Source organism: Rattus rattus, chromosome 15, assembly GCF_011064425.1.
Source record: "Rattus rattus isolate New Zealand chromosome 15, Rrattus_CSIRO_v1, whole genome shotgun sequence".
NCBI classification, from domain to species: Eukaryota; Metazoa; Chordata; class Mammalia; order Rodentia; family Muridae; genus Rattus; species Rattus rattus.
In genome coordinates, this window is record NC_046168.1 from 74,635,504 (window position 1) to 74,659,180 (window position 23,677).

General features: G+C 41.9%; 1 protein-coding gene across 1 annotated transcript in view; it reads right to left on the bottom strand.

Annotated features, from left to right (window-relative positions):
• The window catches only part of Megf10 (multiple EGF like domains 10), a 150,632-nt gene that overhangs the window by 80,920 nt on the left and 46,035 nt on the right, over positions 1-23,677 (bottom strand). Inside the window, exons 3-4 of the mRNA XM_032885345.1 lie at positions 18,608-18,709; positions 16,987-17,087 (exon numbers count right to left, since the gene is read on the bottom strand). Coding sequence (XP_032741236.1) covers positions 16,987-17,087; positions 18,608-18,709 — 203 coding nt within the window. The remainder of the gene's footprint in view (positions 1-16,986; positions 17,088-18,607; positions 18,710-23,677) is intronic.

A 23,677-nucleotide genomic window follows, 5' to 3' on the forward strand; every position in this document is an offset into this window, starting at 1 on the left:
GTCTTTGAAGTGAGAGCTGTGGACAGCCTGTCTGTTGGTGGACAGGTGAAGACTGACATGGTGACCCTGGAATCTTCTAATTAGGCTCCTGTTTCAACCTCAGTTCCTAAATCCATTTAAATCCCACCACTAATGCCGTGGGCCTCCTTCCTTTCACTTGTAAATGCTGAGGCATTTTGGCCACCACCAAGTGTTTTCTCATCTTCCCTTCAGATTGACTCTTAGAGGTGGGGAAAGGGCAAAAGAAAGAGTGAGCAGATTAAAGATGCCCAAATAGCCCAAATATGTCTGTCCGGGCCATGCATCCCTTGTCCTAAAGGCAATGATACAATCAGTTCTGCTTCTTTGATCAAAGTATCCCTTGAAAATAACTGCCCAGTAGTCTGCCATTTTGTTTCCCTTTCCTTTCTTTAAAGAGATACAGAATTGCAGGATACCATGTAACGTTTGGAATCATGAAAACAGACTGGGTGTGGCAAACTAGAAACCCTTGGCCTGTAGAGCAAGGAGCAACAGGAGACTGTGAGAGAATATGGAATAATTCTATTCATATGAAATGTCCAAATAGGGTACTCCATACAAAAGATATATTAATGGGTTAGGTAAATGTGGGACAATACAGGTTTTCTTGAGATGAAGAAAATATTTAAAATCTGGTCCTGTGATAGTACACAGCTCTGAAAATATGAAAACTAGACTTAGGGTCATAATTGAACTGAACATTATATAGTAATGTGAACTATCTCTTCAAAGGTTATCACAGAAAGTACTGTGGAAGTTAGGGGAAGATGTTAACTCATTCCAACTGGGGTGAAATGGAGGAAGAGCTCATGACAGAGACAACATCTAAGCTAATGAAGTGGATGTGTTTTGAACAGTTACATGTAAAAGTGGACAACTTTAGAACAGTTACATGCTAACATAAACACCTTTAGAACAGTTACATGCTAACATAAACACCTTTAGAACAGTTTCAGGCTAAAGAGGACAGTTTCAGAACAGTTACATGTAAAAAGTGGCCTGAAGTAGCAGCCTTGTAGTCCCTTCTAGTACCCGAGCCAACAGCCACATAATTTATTTCTTGAGTTTAGAAACACTGCTCCATAGCCACCAGAAGGCTTTAAGCATAGTGGCCCTAGATGGATAGCCATCAAGGAGAAAGTAAGAGCACACTAGGTGCCTAGAACTCTGGATGCAGTAAACACTGTGGGAAAACTTCAATACACAAAATTCCTTTCTGTCCATTCCTGTAGTGCCTTGGGTCTCTTAAGGACAGATAGAGAGTTATTGCTAGCATTGTCTTTGGTAGACATTGCTAATTATTCTTCCTGTTTTATTAACAGAATCTTCGTCATGTCAGGGGCACTTGGATGACCAGCAATCAACCACATTTCTTGGTTTTCTTTCCAGAAGGATGTGGTATCCGTGTAGACAAAACGTCAAACAGGACTCAGTGGTCACTCCAGCTCCCTCTCCTTCCTGATACCCTGAGTGACAAACAGCTGGATTTTCAGAATGTAGTTGACAACCAGAGGAAAAGAAGCAAGTGGACTCTGGAGCATTTCGCTCTGAATTGTTACCACAGATGAATAAATATCATTGGCCATTTGCAAGACACTGACAAACCCTAGTTGCTTGAGTTTCTCCTCTCTATCTGTGTTTTCTTCTCAACCCGATTCTAAACTAGTGAATTGGCTCTTTGGAAGGTCTGCAGGTGTGTGTTATAAACCATCTATGTTAGCAGAATGAATTGGACGCCCATTTCTGTTAGAAAGATATACAAGCATGTGGTAGCTACTAGACTTTGAAGTAAATGGATCATGCAAGCCTGTGATCCAATGGTATGAGGAAAATTAAAAACACTGCCCCAAGGCACACGCCCTGCCCTCTCACTGAAGTATAACTTTAACTTAGAATTAAGAATGGCTAAATGTGGATGCTGTCTACTCTAAAACAAGCCAAACAGGAAAACTGTTAAAGTTATAACCCAAAAGAGGACAGACTGGTGGTTAGTATTCAACAGAAAGGAAGAAACTGAGAACAGATGAGGGAAGGAACACAGAAAGCAAACCTAATAGCAATAGCAATTAATTCCTTTGTGTGAAATGGTCTAAACATCTCACATGGACTGAGAATTTTTAAAAAAGCAAGAAATAATGAACGTTTATAAAAGTTTCATGTTAAATATAATAACAAAATGTATTAAACATTAGAAGACATGCTCTCTTAGTTATGTTTTTATGTCTGTGATAAAACACCACGCCCAAAGAAGGCTTGGGGAAGTTGAGGCAGATGCCGTGGAGGAATGCCCTTATTGCTCTCCATGGCTTGCTCAGCCTCCTTTCCTGAACAACTCAGGACCACTTGCCCACTAATGGCAACGTTCATGTGGGCTTGGCTCTGCCACATCAACCATGAATCAAGAAAATGCCCTGACAGATTTGCCTATCAGCAATCTGATGGAGACATTTTCTTGGTTTAGATTTTTCTTCCCAGATAGCTCTATCTTGTGTTAAGTTGACCAAACACTGTTAGGATACTAACAGTGTTTGTTTTGTTTTGTTTTGTTTTTTTAATCTGCTATAATTATACAAATATCAAAGATGAGTTTGGAGAAAAGACTTTTCAGAGACAATGAAGATCATATAGTCATGATAATATGTTCATCAAAATAAGTCAGAATGTTCTGAAATGGTGATGAACATATGGGGTGTTCCAGTTTTGAGCCCTCACAAAGTAGATTTGAATACCTATGCCCAGATGTCAAACAATTCTTTCATTTCCTTCCAGATACTGCCTAAGGAAGGGAAAGCCACACAAACACTTGTGCCCCAGGTTTTCAAGCATCGTTTTTAAAGTAATAGTAAGATGATGAAAGGGCAAATTAATTGTGGACAATGTATATAAAAACATTACTCATCACTAAATAGGAATGAGCTAATGGTGTACTCAACAAGACGGATGAATCTCAAATTCCATATGCTTGATGGAAGAAATGAGGCACCAGAAGGAACACAGTGCTCTACAAACACATCCTAAGCTAGAGGCACAGAGACAGAGAGATGCTTGCCAGAGGAAGAGTGGAAAGAGAAGCCTGAATGGAAGGGGTTAATGAGTAGACTCACTATTATGAGTGGAGTGAGGGTTTCATGGCTTTGACCCAATTATGTCAATTCTTACCGATGTGTATACTTAAGCATGTGCGATTCATTGTATGTAAACTTAACTGTTTAAAACAAATACGTGAAGAGAACTTTCCAACGGGGAGCCATGAACTTTATAGACCAAGGGATTGGGAAGGAATAAAACATCTGGACCATCTTTAAAATTTGTGCATACTTTGTGAGATTCTTTTTTATTTTTCTTCCTCTGTAATGCCAGGGATCGAACCTGGCAAGCATGCTGACACTGACCTTCCCAGGCCTGCAATTTCAGTAAGGGTTCAAGGGCTCTGCAAACACTGATGAAGGCATTGGTTTTGAACCCTCTCGAGAAATGTATCTAGGGCAGTGTCACAATGTGATGATGCTCCCCTAAGCTTTTCCTCAATGAAGCAAATAACTGACACTGGAAAAACAAAGCCAAAAACTTGTGTTGAAACACAGTTGCAATGAAGCCCAGATAAGGAGTAAAAAGGCCAACTGTGGAGCACATAATCCTATTCATTGCTCGAAAGTGGAGTTTTCATTAAATTCTGAACTTACACAGGCATTATGGATTTTGGCCACAACTCTCACATTGGTCCGTTTAGGCTGATAATAAAAGACTCCAGTAATATGAGCCTAATGAGCCACCGTTTCAGAAAGGCAACGGACATTGGAATAAACTCTAGTTTGTTAAATTGAAATTCCTAACAACTCAGCCTCCAGCATGTCTGATGACACAACCCCACGCTGACTCACTCTGAGCAGGATTTAAAATTTCCTCACTTACAATTAGAGAAGCACAGAAGAAAGCTGCGTTAGCCCTAGGTGGATTAGCCCTGAGAGCTGTCTCATCTATGTGGATGAGAAACATGTGATGCTGCCCCCAGAAGTGCACACCAGCCTCTCTTGTTCTTAGAAAGGCGTTTATCCTATCCTGACCCCTCACTCTGGGGCCATTGGGGACATTTCAGACATGTTTTCCAGGTCGGTGTTTGCCCTAGTTCACCTGACTGCAATGCGTTCCCAGCCTCGGCATCTGAATCAGTCATTCGTAATGGAAGGAGTCCTGGGAAAAGCTAAGAAGGCAGTGAGACATGGGCCCGAGCTTACACATCTCCCACTCTCTATACTTGCCCTCTTCCCCCTGGGTGGTGATCTGTAGACACTTCCTTTTTGGACTCTGAGCCCCATGTCTTACAATCCCAGGTCCCCACTCTCCTTTTATACCCACTTGGGGACAAAGCAAGTCCACATGCCCAAGAGTCAAGGACCAATGCTCACTGCTAGTCGCTTTCCATGTCCTGGAGCCTCTGCTTCATAGTGTGGACGCCTTAAGGAAAATGTAAATTAGGCAATTTAATCTATTCAAAAAGAAGAAATCAAGCAAGCTGGAGGAACTTGGCTACTAAAATGTCCCACAAGAAAGAAAGAAAGAAAGAAAGAAAGAAAGAAAGAAAGAAAGAAAGAAAGAAAGAAAAGAAAGAAGGAAGGAAGGAAGGAAGGAAGGAAGGAAGGAAGGAAGGAAGGAAGGAAAAGAAAGAAAGGGGGGAGGGGGAGGAAAGAAAAAAAGAAAGAAAGAAAGAAAGAAAGAAAGAAAGAAAGAAAGAAAGAAAGAAAACTAAAATGCCTTTAGGGAACAGATAGACAGACATATTAGAGGAATAGAGGAAACTGGAGAAATGCTGTGGTCTTCAGTATCCTTTGTCACAGGAAAGTCAAGCCAGGGTTACTAATCCCCAAATCAAAGACACAGTATAAACTTAACCAGACACAGTTAGATAGCACAAGCTAAGTACAGAGGTATATCCTTGCAGTCCCAGCAACCCAAGGGGCTGAAGCAGGAGGTTCACAGAGAGTGTGAGTTCAAGGCCAGACTAGGTGATAACATCAAAGCTCTACAGTAAAGCAAATAAAATAAAACAGGAGCCAGCCAGGCAAAACATACAAGGCTGAGGATCGAAGTTTGTCCCCAGAACCCATGCAGAAAGGAAGGAGTCAGCTCCTAAAGGCCATCGTCTGACCTCCGCATGTGTTTCCACATAGCATGTGCACATTACAGCAAGTCCACACACACACACACATACACACACACACACACACACACACACACACACACACACACACCACTAGATGTTTCCACATAGCATGTGCACAACATTACATCAAGTCCTACACACACACATCCCACTAGATGTAAAAACACACAAATACAAAAGGAAAAAGCATAAATATTCATTATAATCAGATTATCAGCCAACTTTATGGGACTTTATGGGCCTTTATCAGAAAAGGCCAAAAAAAAAAAAAAAAAAAAAAAAAAAAAAAAAAAAAAAGAAAAGAAAAAGAAAAAAGAAAAAAGAAAAAAACTGAAAAAAAAACAAAAGGGATTTTAATTCTTTGAAGGTCGAATTTTAAACTTAACTGCTATGTCCCCCTTAATCTTAGATTTATCCCCACGAGTGGTCATTTCTATGCTGATTCAGACATTTTACATTTTATATGCACACATCTTGACATCTTCTCCATAAGCAATGGTGGATGACGACATACTTCTATTGATAATAATTCAAAAATTGGAAGAAAGATCCAGACAACACTGCTCCCAGCAATGAAGCCAGTGCTGTAGGAGGGATATGGCTGCTATCCCTGTGGACTCAGCTAACTTCCCCTTTCTTGAGTTGTTTGATGGAGGAGGGAAGTCCATGCTAAATAAGTTCGAGACATGCCTTTTACTGCAAGCAGCCCAGAGGGTCTAATTGACTAACGTAGTCCTTAAGAAAGGCTATCTACCAACCCACCAGGGAAAATGTACCCCCTGGTACAAGCGTGGCATGTCTGTTGTAGGGGTAACGTATTGCATTTTGGTTAGATTTTTCAGTCCACTCCACAAGAGGGAACTCATATCTGGTAGTGTAAATGTGGTAAAAAAAAAAACCCAAAAAAACAAAAAAACAAAAAAACCTTCTTCATGCCCAAGAAGGTCTTAGACTCTGGGGAAGATTTTACTATGGTTGTTTTGGCTAAATTGACATGGCCCAAACAGCCTGTCAGCAGTCAATTATGGATGGGGAAGGGGTGCATGGAAACCTAGCACCTCTTACTGAACTACTGGTCCCTGATAGGTTCTAGAAGGAACATCATTGTCCTTAGCTGTACACCCATATACCAGACGAACTCAACTGCCTAAGCATCCCCAGGTCCCGTGTCCTCATTCAACTGCCCAATAGGATCTTTGCCACTCCTGTGGCCCAGCTGGTCAGGGAGACTCATTTCAGGGTCCCTCTGGGACCTGGCAGAGAAGTTTCCCTTACTGAGCAAAACTTTTCTCGGAATTCTGGATTTTCTTGAAGCTTTTGTAGATTCGTTTATCTTGAAAGCAGACTAAGTCCAGAACTTCAGATATTCTTAAAGCTACAGCTGAAGAAATTAAAAAAAATGTCTATGCAGTGTGTGATGCCTTGGGTTTACCACGAGATTATCTGTAAAAAACGCTGGCAGTCACTGTGCCAGCCTCAGGGGAGGAGAAGGGAGGGGGTGAAGAAAACGTTGTCACCTGGCCATGTCAATGCTGTGTGCTTGTTTGCTTAAGTCAAACACAGATTTTATATCATTTTACATGACTCTTTCCTGAAACGATTTGAGCAGGAGTCCAGTCAAAATTGTCTCTTAGTTCCAAACTTTTACACTAGTGATTATCTGTCCCCGAAATGAGGCTGCATAAATTATCAGGCCTGTGAACATTTTACCTATCCTGTAAAGACTGCAATTTCAGAAACTCACTTCCTGAAGGTGAGGCAACGTTCCACTGTTTCTGTTAGCCTAGTCTCCTCAGGACACTAAAGTCAATCTGCTTTGGCAGAGAGAGCAGCAGCAGGCAAGATTTCCATCAGAATGGCATTGAGTCTAGTTTGAATTCACAGTGGAATTCCTTAAGATTAAACTCATAGTTTCTATTTATAACAATCAGAGTACCAGGGAAGTACTAACAACCAGGAAAACAGCAAAGCCCCCCCCCTGCATTATTTATTAGATCAAATCATGTCTTCACTCTTAGCAGAGCAAAGTCCCCAACTAGAGTGGGTTCCAGTGGGCGTGTGGGAAAATTGGAATTTCTGCTGGTGCAGTGTATGGACAAAAGGCTTCTCCCGCATTTTCTGGTAGGTGCCTCTGAAACAAGTAGGACTCCATAGCAACGGAGAACGGGGTCCCTATGGAAACATGAAAAAATTCCACTGCATGTGTCGGGAGGGGCATGATGGGTAGTTACACTGAGGGACATAGCACCTCGTTGTTGTCTCAGGACAGCCTAAACTGATTGTTCCATGCTCATCTCTCCTCAAAAGGGTGTGCTCGAGAGTCTAAAGACAGCAGAACGTTTGGAAGTGCTCGACAAGGTGGAAACTACGAATTGAGTAAGCCTGTGAGACTCAGGCAAGCTCAGAGTAGAAAGCTGTGGCTGCCTTCAACTTCAAAAGAAGGCCTTCCCTTCTTGTTGACAGAGCAGGGGAGCTCCTCTCTCCCTAAACAATGCTCTGCCAAATGCTGAGTCCTCAGAGCCCAGAGCAAGAGGTCTCACCAGCAAGGGGCAGTCTAAGAATCCTGGGTTTGAAACTCTTCAGAAAAAAAAAAAGTCACATAAAACCTGGATTAAAGGTGAAATGTGTCATTCACTGTCACCAACAAGGTGGGAGGTGAGAATTCTGTCTCTGTCTCTGTCTCTGTCTCTGTCTCTCTCTCTCTCTCTCTACCCCCCCCCCCAACCCTGCTTAGGGTGACAGTTTTGCAGGGTGTGGTTGTTGTGTATACTGTTTCCATCCACTTGACAACAGTGTAGCAGTGGAGACAATGTTATCCTGAGTTAATTGGGAAATATTCTGACTTTCACAGAAGCAGCTAGTTTGTCCTGGAGGCAAGAGCTAGTCTGGTAAAGAGATGATAGGACCAGCAGTGAAGTGGCTAACCAGAGCTTGGAACAGGTGATTTAGAAACCATGATTAACTGGGACAACTGATATCTCCATGACACCCCTCTAATAGATCAAAACTCCCTTAGGATGCCAGATAATTTCAGAGTCTGAAAATACAGAGCACACAGGCCACCCACTGGAACTCTGGGTCACCCATTGACAACCAGTGCTTCCTCTCGTCCCAGACTCTTTCTAAGTACCATGTCCCAGACAGCTGCTTCTAAGACAGGCACCTATTCTCCCAGAGGGGAACATTTTTATGAATTCCAGTCTAATATAACTTAATATCCCAGGACAAAGGAAGAGGCTGGGGTGGGGGAGAGAATTATGTGTCACATGACAAATAGCCACTTGTGGCCCTCCAAGTACATCTGTCTCTTGGAAGGAAATGACTCCTAAGTAAGTAAGCTGCAGGTGTTTGTAGCTCTGACCCCCAGTGTTTCAGTTTAAAACCCATCGCCTATTTTATTTTATTTCATATAAAACCTGGTTTTATTTTTCCATTAAAAGTATGAACTATTTTTTTTCCTTAGCTGTTTCCAAATATAAAACATTTTATTTAGGTTCTATAAAGAAAATTGGTTCATCCTAAATATATACATCTAGAAAGTAATAAACACTTTAAAGTACATATTTTGATTTTTTTTACTTTCTTTTTAAAAGCGTGGTATTTAAACTAGAGCAGAGTTTGTCTTTAGAGTTATTTTTCTCATCTAAACACCAACAGGAGTTCTAGCTCCCCGTTTGCCTACAGCCAGTTTAGTCTTACATAAAGCTGGCCAAGTTAAAATCAACTGTGAATATTTATTCACTGCTCTGGTAATCAATTGTCACACTCCTCTCTGCTAAGAACAGGAAATCATATAGAGATCAGTGTGTGGGAGTTCGGGCTTTTTATTTACGGTTCCCAGGTTCTCTTAACAAGTGCCAAAGACAAGAAGGCACATCCATGGGAACTGATGCTCCAAGAGCTGGCCCGCGAGCGAGAAGGGGGAGAAGCCAGATCTCAGACATTTCCCTTCAGAACTCCTTGAGAGCCTGAGAGCCTCTATTACAGCTTTAACTCAAGTTCATATTGGACTTCCATCTAAGGAGGATGGGATAACAGCCTTTAAGTTTTCCTCCAGAAGAAATGGTCTTCAGAAGGGTCTCTTTCTTTGCAGCGGCACCCAGCAGGGGAATGCAAGGCATCTGGACCACGAGAGTGGGAAGTGAACTGGGAAGGGAGCCCTGGCCATTTTCTTTGTCTATTCACGATTCTGCAGCAGGCTGCTGGGCTTACAAAGATCTACGTTCTGTCATCAGCCAAAATGAAGCCAAGGACAACATCTGAGCGATGTATGTCTGAATTTACCAGTTCCCTCCCACTCAGGGGTAGCTGTCAACGTCCCATTTGTGAGCCTCTCCAAGTCCCATGTAACTAAACCCATTGACAATATCCAGTTTACTAAAGGTCAGATTCCAAAGAAGTGATTTGAGACCAGTTGTATGTAGCAACAAGCATCTCTTCCTTGAATTATAATGTAGATAATGATGAGGTCCTTAGTGTAGCTACAAAGGTTTCTTTATTCCAGAATGTTCCTGAAAGAGCTATAGTTCTCTGGGGATCACAATACTTTGCATGAGATACACATGTGTGTTTCTGTTGGACCAAGAGCTACCCTCATCTCACTGCTGTGAGATCAGAGATCATCCCTCTCCTCGGTGTTCAAGGTAAAGAGAATGTGAAGGAGACAAAAGAGTACCCATCACTAGGGGAGCATCCAACAGTCAAGGTTGTTGGGAGGAGGCCCTGTGGAAGGTTGGGGTATACAGACAAAGTGTGTCCATTGGAGATGAGGAGATTGAAGGACTTTGGAGGCCTAATGCTTCTGCCGGCTTCAGCTCTGGATATGTGTTAGTCATTTTGTAGCCTCAAGCTGTCCTTTTTACCATCCCCCAGCCATCTTCCTCCTCTTTGCTTTTGCACCATCCCCGGTTGGTCTAACTTCTCTTTCTGTGATTCTCTGAAAGACAAAGCCTCTCTTTCTCTCCCATCCTGCTCCAGTTCTTTAAGTCAGAAGACAAATAGTCCATAAAAATAACTTTTTGAAGAGATATGTATCACTCATAATTTGAAAATGCAGAAATAAACCAACATTCTATTTGTTTCACCCAACATAATGAAAAAAAAATACTTAAGTGTTGGTGTTATGGAAAGATGGACACCATCTTGCATTACTCAGGGGAGGAGACATGTAACATTACTGTTTAATATGTGGGTAAGATCATTCTTGTCTTTGCCTTTCAGAACCCACTATCCTCTTCCCACAGATGCCTTTGCATCTTGGTAAACCTATATTACTAAAGTCTTGCCATGAGTATGAAACAGGAAAGGGAATAGGACCACTTCCAGCATGGCTTAGGAGGCAGCTGCATTGCCATGTGACTTTCCCTTCATGCCTGTTCCATCAGCTCTTTGGGAACTGCTTTGATATGTGAGGCTCAATTGTGGTACATAAAAATAAAGACCACCCCTTAGAGATGGTAGACAGAGAAGGTAGAAATTATTTTTCTCTATTGCTTTGGCCACCATCGAGTACCTCATAGCCAAATCGAATCCTGGATGATGCAACATGCATACCTTTGCTGTGCTTTGGGTACGGATTCCCTCCAAAGAGGCTTCCTGCTGGAAGCTTAGTCCTCAAGACGTCATTTCTGGATAAATGAGCTTTAAGATCTTTAAGCTATAGGGCTTAATATGGGGGTCCTCGTGATGGTCAAAGTGTGCCTCAAGGAGGATTGTTTCTCCTGGAACCTGATTAGTTCTCCTGGGTGTATTTCTTAATAAAACCTGACTGATATAAAAGCCCATCATCTCTGGCCACATGTCTAGTCCACACTCATTCTCCCCACATCATGTGACAAAGCTAAGAGACTCCTCCCCAGGACAGAAACAACAGCATACTCTTGGTCCTGCAGAACGGTTTGCTAAATCAACCTTTTTCTTCCTAAAGCAGCCTGACTCAGATATTTCATCACACAAATTAGACCTGTATTGTCCTTGTCCCAGAAATTCTACTCAAAATAACTTGCCTTATGAACTATTCATGTCTGCAGAAAGATTTATAAAACAATGTTAATTGTTTTAGAAGCTAACATTAGCTTCTAATACATATTGCACATGCATAGTACATACCAATACAGTATTATTCACCCATGCAACAATTAACTTATTAGTTATGTAAATTAATGACTATATTACTAGATTTGTATCAACATTTTGGAAATATATTCGTAATATAATATAAACAAATAAAACCACATGCAAAAAGGGGTTACATTTATAAATCTATGAATTTGTTTTGGATTTAAAGAGCTGGAAAAATACAGTGTTCTACATCAAAAATGGCAACATATGAGTGGCTATTCCTTTTCCTCTTGTGTTTCATAAAAACAAATGAAAAACAATGTCTCCCTATGAAAAATAATCTGAGAAAAAAATTTCAAAGATACATCAAATTATTGTCTCTTCTGAAGTAGTTTATGCTTTTCTTTCTAGTCAACGAAGTAGCCCAGTTTAGAAGAGGGGACCAAGTCCTCTGTCCTCGCTCCAGTCTGTACCACATTGCTACCTTGTAACACAGACAAGGCCTGAAGGACATCAAATTGGTTTGCTGCTTCTTCCGTCTCTAACAGAACAACTCAAAAGTTAAGATTTCACTTCCAGAGCAGCCATGATTTTTCAAAACGGAACTGATATTTTGACATTTATAAGACATGGGTAGGCATAGAAGACAAGACATAAATGAGAATCCATAATTGCATCGTTTATCATGGTTATTAGACAAAAATCTCTCTTAAGAAGGAATTAGAAAATTCAAAGTGCTGAGGCAACCTATGCATATAATTTGAAATATTATATGTAGTAGGAAGTGATGTGTCACAGTATAATGCATCCGAGACACAGTAGGAAGTGATGTGTCACAGTATAATGCATCTGAGACATAGTAGGAAGTGATGTGTCACAGTATAATGCATCCGAGACACAGTAGGAAGTGATTGGATACAGTATAATGCATCTGAGACATAGTAGGAAGTGATGTGTCACAGTATAATGTATCCAAGATAGAGCCTAGTGAAGGGGATGGACTAGGCATTCTCTATCAAGGAAGCATGGGGACTGTGTTCTCTAGAGTATAAAATTTTCAACAAACAGTGAAAAATAAGCACGTAGCTTTAAGGAGAAGAAGGCAGTCGTGACATATGCTGTGGCATGAATGAACCTTAAGTTCTTAATTATAATGTCCATGCATTCACTAAGACCCACATATGGAAACAGTATATTAAGCAACCTAAAGTTAAAAGAACACAGAACGTAACCAACATAAATATTGTGCATGTTATAAAAATGTATTGGCATATGTTTGAGTGAGAGTACAGTTAGGTATAAGAACATAACACTTGCATCGATAGCATTTTTATGAGATAAATTACATTATTAAAAACCATGTATCTACATACATATATAACACATATATAAATACGTATGTACACAAAGACAGGCACACATACATTCCTATATACACACACATCAAAACTATTTTTATTCCTGGGAATTTCTTCACTGAGATGAAGATTTTTCCATATCAAAAAAAACTAAAAAACTAAAGACATCAGATCTGACAATAATTCCAACCCGAAGATGAATAAGCTTAAGAGTCCATCATGATTTATGAACAGAGTAAATTCTGTGTCACAAATTTCTTCATGTCTAGTAATACCTTCTCTGTAAAAAAAAAAAAAAGAAAAATCCTATCTCTTCCTTTTCCCAACCAGACTTTCAGAAAAGGCTGTCCTCACACCATTCCCTCCTCTGTTTTGGCTCTTCTGGTCCAATAACATTCACCTGTCTTAGAGCAGAAGCCTAGCTATTCAGTGTGTTCTGGGGATGAGTGGTTCCCGCACAGCCTCAAACCCTCAGGAGAAGCACATAAATCCGTGCCTAGCCCAGACCTACTGATTTAGGGTCTGCATTTCACAGCCTTCCCAGAGGATCCGCCTATTCATTCCCATCTCAAACAGAGGTCTTCTCACAGTGCTCCAAACACAGAGAAAACACACTATTGTTCTCCAGGGATCTCTTCCCTTGATCGGCAGAACAAAAAGTGTATTTCAGCGTCCTCTGCTGCCTCCATTGGTGGTAAACATGGTAGGAGAGCCATCTTGAGAAACCTTTGGTGAGAATCCCCACAAAGACTAAACTCCAGATCCTCCCCACTATGAATATGAAATTAAAAAGCTTCTGTGTCTTCTGAACTCCCAGTCTTACCCTCCGAACCTCCAAAGAGCTGAAACAGGACAAGCACCAGCCAAGGTTCCCTCACCAGCTTTCTGAAAAGTCCGTCCTACCCCAGGTACACCTACGCATCCACGAGCTACCACCTATTGGATACAGACAGAGTCGCCACATTTGTTATCTATCTAAACAGTATCTATGACGTTCTCCGTTTTCAGGAACCCTTTTAAAGTCCAACTTCAAAAGAGAAAAATGTTTGCCCATTTTACTCACTTTAAAAAGAGAGGAATGTAAAGCCAGAATCTAATTTGTGAATTGAATTAAGCAACTTTGTTTTCAAAGGCAAAATTGTCTATCAGCTCCTTTGATATCTCTGAGGTCACGTAACTGTGATGCCACTCTTAAGAAATGCGGTATGACAGTTAGGTGACTCTCCTCCACCCATCAGCTGTCCTGCCGCTTTCCTTTGCTTGGATGAAGCTTCTCATTCCACAGTCACAGTATACACAGCGTCATTTCTCATCACCAACCACCAAACCACTGTTTCCTCATCTACAAAATGTGTATGATCGTATCTGTCTCCTGGTGAGATTTGGGGGGAATTAGTACAGTGATGCCATATCTGCCTGGCACAGAATAAATTCTGGGTTGAGATAACTACTAATCTGCTGTTATTCTGAAGACATTAAGAACTACTTAGGGCGAGCTCCCTCGGGGGACAGAGCGTAGCTCTCTCAGATAAGCATGTAATCACAGAGCCAGCCTTTGGATTTCACACCACAGACAATCAGTGCATGTTAACTTCAACCGTCTTTGTACTGCACCCTCTTTTTTCCAATGAAGAAGAGGAAATATTTGGGATAAACAAACAAACAACAAACAAAAGCCAATGAATTTCTTTACATGGAAAAGTAGAATACAAAATGTCATTTTAGGACTGTGGATGTAGCTCAATTGACAGAGTGCTGATCTAGCTTCCTTGAAGCCCTGTTTTTGATACCTGACACTGAAAGCCACATAAACTCAGCGAGGTAACACAGGCCTGTAATCCAAGCATTCAGGAAGTAGTCAGGAGGATCAGAGGTTCAAGGTCATCCAAGACCTTATGACAAGTCCCAGACCAGCTGGTGTACCTGAGACCATCCTCCTGGAGGAGATTTTTCAGTGACCTGAGAGAAAATTTGATTGCAAATGCAAAGGAAAAAAAAAATCCTATTCTGCCTTCCAGGTAAGCTGGTAGTTCGTTAACTTAAAGTTGATCAGCCTGAATTAAGGATAAATCCCTATTTCCACTCCTTTCTATAACTGGAAACAATTCAAAATGATGACCATGCTACCTGGTTGGCAGTGAAACCTGTTGGGAAGGGGTCATAAAACAAGTCGAGAATGCTAATTTCTATTTCCCTACTGTCTCCACAGTGGTACCTAGCTAACCCAGCAGTACAGTATAGACCATTACTGAAAGGCATCCTCCATCGAAATCAAGAGAGAAGTAAGTTCTTTGGGGGATGGGGATTCCGAGATGAAATAAACCATCACTGCTGATAAATGCAGACTGTCCTTTAAAAAATAAAACAAGACAAAACAAACAAAAACAGCAACAACAACAGAAACCAAATAGCTCCCATGCCAGTGAGAGCATATAGGGAGCTGAATAAATACACTACCATATCTTTTTTAAAGGGTGTTTTCTGCCTATAGGGACAGCAGGTGAGCTAAGCAAGCCTAGAGAAGGAATTTTAAAAGTGATTGCTAAAACTGTCATTCACTAAAACTGTCATTCATGCAGCCTGGGGAACACATTATACAAGTCTCCTAGAAGAAAAAGGTTGATACTTGGCCAACTTACTTCCAGGCAAGATGAACTAGTAGATTTGCAGCTGTGGCCATGAAACACTGAGCTGTAATCTAACTGGCCTTGCTCGGGTCCATTCTTCCCACACTAGCTGGCCTATGGGATCTCATTTCCTGCACTCAGGCATCCTGGCGGGGCAGGGAGGTGTGGCCAAGACAAGGCCTGAGCAACCCCTAACTCGGTGCAGACTGACAGCACTGTGGCTTTATTCGTGAGTTCTATGATCTGGCACAGACACTCTCTCAGTGTGGGTTGGCAGTTGTGTTTGTTAGGCTGAACCCAAGCTAAGGGCATCAAAACCATGTCACTCACAGCCCTGGAGGATGTCCAGCCCAGCCAGTAAGGCCTCCATCCCAGCACTGTATTCCTGGTCTTTCTTCTGACGGCTTCTCATCACCTGAAGCCACCGAGATCAGTTCCTGATTATTCTGTTTGATTACAAACACATAATTTTTCTTACCCTCAGCCACCATTAATCAAAGACATGCAAATTAAGAAGGAAACCTGTCACCAGGTACAAGCTAGCGGGCGAATCCTCTCACTTCCTGTTACTGTGCCTATAAACTGGAAACCAACCCAGATATGCACATCCCCTGGTCTAGCAATTTGACTTCCAGAAATTTAGTCTCAACCGGTTTAGGACGTGAAGATTTATTTATGCACAAGGATGGCTTGTGGAGCAGTTCATAGTAGTGACAATTTGGAGATCCTGGACAAAGTCACGTGAGTTTAATTTAGAACACTCTGCAGTACGACAACATGCTCTCAAAGAACATTTACCGGCAGCAAGAGCCCCGTGCTCTGTGTTTTTCTTTCCTTTTTGTTAATTCTATGTTGTGTTTTTGTTTTCTGGGAGCATCTGTCAGCAGAGATAGTGCTCATTCTGAACCAGAGTTGAGGAACTGTTGATGTCAGCACACGGAGATTGGCAAGCACAGGTCTAGCTCCCCAACCCCCACCCTCTGAGCTAACAAGGAACCTCACAGAGGTAGAAATGGTAAATCTGAGGCCACCCAGTTGAGTGGTTGGTGGAGCAAGTATTGTCAACCCAGACAGACCAGGCGCCTACCTGACTCCCTGCTACACACACACACACACACACACACACACACACACACACACACACACACACACTAATGCCTCAGCTCAGAAATAGTTTTTCATGATCCTGCTCTAAGTGTCTTATGCAAAAAAGTAACGAGAAACCTCCACTTCATCATCACCCATGAGATGATGGTCTCTTCCTTCAGTCTTCTGAAGTACGGTGTAAATAAACCCCAGGCTTCTCTCAAGATGCCTCAGAATCAAGTGGCAGATATTGTGCAGGGCACTTGTACTCTCTGTGCCCTGGATCCATCCCTTCATCTTTCCATGACAAAAACAAAACAAAACAAAAACAGAAAACAAACAAACAAACAAAAAAGCACGCTGGCCCCTCAGAAGGTAGCTGTTCTCTCCTGTGACCTCAGCCCAGTGACTCCTAACCAATTTCCAGCTGAATATGACAGCTGACTTGGTCACATCCAGCCCTGCAGCATCTCCTGTACAACCGTTTTCTCCTCAAGCAATATTCATCTGGAGACTGATAGGACTTGCAGACAAAGTTAGTGCTTTCTGCATGGTACAAGCAGTCAGGAACAAAGGGGAATGTTCTAACCACCCGGACTCTGAGGTCCCCGCCTCAGAGGCAGAGCAGCACTGGACATGCAGAAACAGCTCAAAGGATGGACACCTTACTTACGGACACACACGTCTCGACTTTCATAAAATCCGGGGCAACACTGGGATTTGCGTCTGTACATGGTTTTCTCCCCATGGCGGTAGGCTGTCCGGTAGCTCACTCTGTATGAAGGGGAAAGACTGTGTCATTAGTTCTGATTGACAAGCTGACAAGGAATGATTTCAACTTTAATAGAAAAAAATATCAGCTGCAATAAAGGTACAAAAAGCAAGTGTTTCAAAGGAAAAAGAAACGCAGAATATAAGGTTGACCAAGATTATTATAGCTCATTATTAAGTTGTTAGACAGGATTCCCCAATTCAGCCCATCTGAATTTTATTCCAGGGCCTCAGAAGTTTTGTAAATTCTCTACTTCAACTACCTTGAAACTATGTGGAAAGTGTTGACTGATTTCATATGATACCCATCTAGGCATCATTTTCAAAAGGAGAATTCATAGGTTCTCTTTTAACATTCAGCCTAGTGTCATCCTACTCTAAATTCTCATTCTACTGTCTGATTTAACTGAAGCACCATTCATTTACAGATTCAACACACACATGCCTTTCTTAAGCATTTAGCATATTGCAGGCGCTGTTCGGGGAACCGAGAAATGTCAGCGAGCAAACAGTTTAAAGACTTTCTTTCCAAGGGACTTTACCTTCTAGCATGAGAAGATAGAGCTCGTAAAGTTTGTTTAATGAAGAAACGTGCTAAAAAGATAACTGGATCATAAAATGACAGGTACCACACTCACTCCATAATTCATGATACTATAAATATTTAGCTGAGAGAATTAAGGTATCAGAGTTCCCTTCATTACATGCACTAATATTTTGGCTCTGTGTTCTTATGGTTGATAGATAACCTATCTTATTTCAATTTCAACATAAACTGAGTCAGATGTCCAGTAGAAACAGAGCCTGAGGCATGAGTTTCTAGGTATCTGGTGATGGTAATAGGGAAAACTGTCTTCGATTTTTGCTGGCACGCTACTCCCAAGCACGGGGCCTGCCCTGGAGTGTGCTTGGTATCTCTGGTGTCACTCCATTTAAGAAAACCGATTTTCCCTCTCTCAGCAGATATTCTTTTCAAACAGCTTCTTGTTCGGACTGGCACTTTCTGCCCACTTCCCTCCTCTTTGCTGGGAGATTTTGTCTGGCTTGAGCCTCTCTGGCTGCAGGTCTTGGTCATTGGATGCCATGATTTTTAGTGGCCTTCCCCTCTTTTTTGTTAGTTTCTTTGTTTTAAGAGAGAAAAATAATGTAAAGCCAGGTATGTGGAACCTAAGCGAGACAGGGGCATGGGTAAAATATAATAATAAAAGATATGCTGTATAAAATTCTCAAAGAATAAACTTTAAAAAAAGAGTGTCTCTCCCAGGTCATCCTCTACAAGGGAGCTGGATGAGGTTTTTCTAAGCACAGGAAGGACAGTAAATGTGTCACCTGTGGTTAGACCATAAGTCACAAAGGTCATGGACTATGTCAACCTTTCATTGTCCCCTGGGCTTGGGATCAAAATCCTCAACAGCTGCTCACTGGGTGCATGGATGCACTTTCTCAAGCAGTTGGTACATCTGACTGTATCACACTCCATCTCCACACAGTCAGGGTCAGAAACACCCCCAAGCTTCCATTACCTGTGCCGAGTGCATTTAAACCAGTTCAGTATGTCAGTGCAGCTTGTATAGTAAATCTGATCGAAGGGATGTGGGTAAGACTCCTGCACAGTCACTGAGTAGCTGAAAAGAAAAGAGGAAATCAGAAATCAGAGGTCTTCCATTTTACATCTACCCAAGTAATATGATCACCACATATAAAACCACCAACAAGCAAACAAAAACCAGAGGACAGATTATCTTCATCTGCAAACCCACACTGATTTTTTTTCCCCAGGGCCTTGCACTTGTTAGGCAAGCACTCTACCACTGAGCTGAATCCCCAATCCTGATGTTTTTTCCTTTCAGTAGTCCTAGGGATTGAAGTCATGCCTTAGAACGACACGTCCAGATCCCATGCTGACTTGTAAGAGGGAAGGCTCAAGTTTTCATAAGTTTTTGATTGACGTAACACAGCCCAAAGGCAGATCTTAGCAATAATGTAAAAAACAAGGGTTTGCATCACACATATTAGCAGAAATCCTTTTCCTGTTCACACTACAATAATATTCCCAAAATGCATCACTGTCTTTCTGTACCTAATTCACTGCTCTCCTCCCAGGATTCCATGCACAACGAGGACCTTTCATAAAAAGTTCTCACCATAAGTGAGCAGACAAACAAGGTCAGTCGTCAGACAATCCCAGCATTCAGAGTGAACTACATGTCAGTGATTATTTTGAAAAAATCAGAACAATTGGAACACTTGGCTTTCATGTGCTGGCCCAACTTCTCAGGCAGCAGGAGAGTATATGCTACACAAAAATGCAGGCTACAGTGAGTCCTTTAAACTCAGCTATAAATAATGAAATAGGCTGAGCTAATCAGCCTGAAACAATCACGCCAGCAGCTTGCTACCTAGCAAACGTTCTGTTCTCCATTATACTCCACTAACGCCTTCTTGGTAGAGTGAATGCATGGGATTCTGCAACCTGGGAAGGGGAAATAGAAAGACCCTTGGTTCTATACTTCTCAATTAGAAAGCCTTTTTGCATGCCCCAGGGTATAATATCTGCCTACAAGACAATCGACAATCGGGAGAATTTTCTTTTTCGAGAGGTTTGCCCCATTTGCTTTAAGTCTCTGTTAATACAAAGCCAAACTAGAACAGCATCATTGACTCACATGCAGAGAAATCAATAGTCTAAGTTCATTAAATTATCAACGTGAGAATGGACAAGAAGTTCTAACTTCTAACGTGAAGTGCTACCAGGGAGAACTCAGCTTAGGTAGAGGGAGGCCTGGTTGAAAAGGTTGTGTAATGGTGACCTCACAAACAGTAGATCTCAGACTGGTCTTGGAGATTATCTTATGTGTCAATGGGAGATATGTGGGGTAACCATACTATTTGTACTTTTGTATATTTCATTCTTCGGCATGCTGAAGTGTGGTACCTAGGATATTTAAGGATCCTCAAGAAATATTAGGCCCTCTGAAGAGATTTGTTAGTTAGAAGAAGGCAGGATTGTAATTTGAGAAAGCAGGTGACATGCCTCAGGTAAGTCCCAGTGGCCCTGGGTCTTGATTATCACATCTTAAACAGATAATCAGAGCTAGCATGGTGATGTCTTCCCAGAATCTCTAATGTACACTGTTCAAAACCATCAGAGAGGTCCTGCTACTCCCCAAAGACATGGGTTCAGTGGCAAAGCCCTTGTTAGTGTGGAGTGACTTATGTTGTGCAAAGCAAGAGAGAGAGACCTTGTGCTCTCAGAATGACATGTCCCATTAAGCTACTAGTATTTTCTTCAGTCCCCAACAGCGTAGTGAAGCTCGCACAGTGCCAGTGCTGAGACTCCCTTGCCAGTCTCTGCCCTCCCAGTCAGCTACTTGTAAACAACTGAATATTAAGACCACGTCTCCCTTCCACCCCTCTGGCACAGACCTATGCCATAGCTATGGACCTGAGTCACCTACAGGGAAAAAATGGAGTCACTTAGAATGTGTGCTTTGAAATGAAAAGAAAATGGAAAGGAAAAAAAAAACAAAGCAAACCTTTGCTCTATCAGGATCTACAGTAGGGATTTTATGGAACTAAATTGGTTTGTTAGAATTAGACATGGCACAGGTTTCCCAGACAATTGCGAAGGGCATTCAGCTCTGTGCACACTGGAGAGCGAAGGTGATCATCTGGGCACTCGTGGGTATATGTGTGTTTGTGTTCCAGCGCGTGCATGTGTGCATGCGTGCATGCGTGTGTGCATGAGTGAGTGAGCAAGGGTTAACCTAAGGGCTTGCTTCTCAGGATCCACACACCTTGTCTTTTAAGATGTGGTCTCTCATTGGCTCAAAGATCTCTAAATAGGCTAGGCTGGCTGTGAGTGAGCCCAGGAATCCTCCTGTCTCTGCCTCCCCAGTGCTGAGCTTACAAGTGTGAACAAGCACTCCCAGAAGGAAGCTGCCTACGTGAGTTGACTGATTAAAACCTTGCCGACTGTAGAGAGGTTGAAAGACTGTAGTTCCAAAACCTAATTGCAATTTCTCTTGGGCTATCCCAATGGGCTATCTCTCTTATATGTAAGATCCTGGTAAACACATAAAAGTCTTTGAGATTTAGTAACTTAACAATACCCTCTTCCCCAAGAGGAATCATTAAGAATACTTTTGATAACACCTTAGATCTATAATTGAGGCCCCTCCACCCAGCTACAACTTGCCTCTCTGATATTTCTACCATATGTATTTTTTAAAATACCCTGACTTGTGACTTACTTTATTCTATTACAATGAAAACTTTCTGAAACTATTTCTACTTTGGAACAATAAAACTTGGGAACCCAAATCTGTGTCCCTGGCCCATGATCACTAAGATTTGGCTCCATAATAAACTCTTAGTCCTTCTGAGATGAGGGTGTCCACACAAGTATGACCACCACACTGTGCTTTTTTCATGGATGCTGGGATCTAGCTTGGGTTTGGCTCCAGCTTGTGCAGAAAGCCCTTTACTGACTGGGCTATCTTCCTACCCCCTTTCTCTTTAAGTTTTTAAGGAAATCTAAAACACAAACTGTGAAATTTGAAAAGCAAACTTTTAAATTGAGGGTGAGAGAATTCTGTAACAATTTCACACCCACAGGCCAGCACGTTGCTGCCTCTGTGATCTTTGGAGTTAGGTTTGAGGGTTTTGAATTTTCTTATACTATAATAACACAGTGTATTCACTTTTGAAACCTGAGTGCACATTATAAGCCATTTCCCATGGTCACAAACAGTCTTTGTCAGTGACTACACCTGACTGGTTTAGTATCTGTCATTGGACAATTAGGCTGTCACTTCTCCGTGGGCCTGCTGCCTGGAAGCTGTACGTTGACATCAGGAAGGAAAACGTGCAAAATGAACACCCACTTCATCACTGTGCCTTGGCTTGTGTCTGACTACTGTTTGAACTGTGTTAGTTCCTTGGCTAGCAGTCCAGGAACTTGGGGGCTGCTCCCAAGAGGCCTAAATGTAAAGAAGACTGAGTCTGCATTGTCTAGAGTACATATCCATCTGGTCTACCTCCCATTGCAAGTAACACAGGCTTTCAATGCTCGAGCTCCAGTCAGGATTCAGCATTAACAAATGGCATGAAGCCCTGACAAATCCTCCCCTCTCAGAATGTCCCCTCTCAGAGACTATCAACAGAACATATCAAGCCCCAAACCAAGTGGTGAGCAGAGAGCCCCTCAACTAAAGAAATTTGATCCCTCTGTTATCTGTGGCTTGTTTGTTGAATCTCTTCAAACACACAGAAACATATCATCATGATTTTAACCTATTAAGTATCGTAGGAGAGAAACCCCAGCAGGATTAATTTAAGGTCACAGAACAGGAGGGGGGCAAGCCATCATCACTTGGACACATTCCAAAGTGGTTAATTACATTTTATCTGCCTGAATTATCTTGTTACTTTAATCAGATATGGTAATAATCATCGTTTCTTCTCTGAGCTCACTTCAGGACTGCTGATTCAATTACTGCCACTTCTGTATTACTAATTGAGGGTTTGGGAAAGAAGCCATTTCTCCTCTTTCAAACCATCTTGGTAAGAATCTAGATGAAAAAGCTGGGACTCAGGAAGCCCGGGAATGGGAGGCAGCTGAGGGTTTAAGAGTTGCTTGCTTTCCAAAAGGACATTGCATTGCGTTGTTTTCCTCCCCTCAGAAGTTTCCCCTCGTGTGTTATTCAGGATTTAATCTTCTCTCCTTTCCCTTTATGCACAGTGTTTCTAAAATCACAGTTTCTGCCATAAAACAAGGGATGACACTGTCTGAAAATAACTGTTCAGAGATCAGTGGACACACGGCGAGCAGCACCTGACAGCTCCATGGCGAAGGTATATGTGAAGGTATATGCACGGCGAAGGTATATGCACAGAGCAGAGTGTCTTGTTAAAATGCTGACTTTGACACTGTAGGGATGGCAAAGCCTAAGAGCACTTCTCCCACAAGGTCACACTGGGAAGTTAGGCTCCATTTCCTGGCTCTAAACCTCAGGGCATAGGTGGTTTTCGCTGTCGTAAAGAGTCTATCATAAGCCCACTCAAACCCTGTTACCGAGACCAGCTCCTTGGAAAGAGTCTCATTTCAGTTTTTGAAAATATATGTACCTTCACAGTGTTTACGTATATACATTGAGAGAGAGACAGAGAGACAGAGAGACAGAGAGAATACTCATATGGAGGTCAGAGGACAGACTGTAGGCATCAGTTTTTGCCATGTGGAGTCTAGGGATTGAGTCTGCGTCTTCAGGCTTGGCAGGAAGTGTCTTTACCCACTAAGTCATCTCAAAGGCCCTTCATTCAATCATTTTTATTGATCTTGTTATACTTTTTTATTTTTATCAAAACACTTTTAAGAACTATCCTTTCTAGGAATCATCGACTTAAAAGAACATGTTTATCAACAAGGAGGTTGTAGCTTCTTTCTAGTAGGTTCTTCCTAGTGGCATATGGGAAAATCATGTCTCTGTGACTCCCATAGTCTTTCCTTCTTGGTGATTATTTCTACACCAGATTATACACCACAGTAGAGATAGCATGCTTGCTGTGCATGTCCATATATTAGACCATCT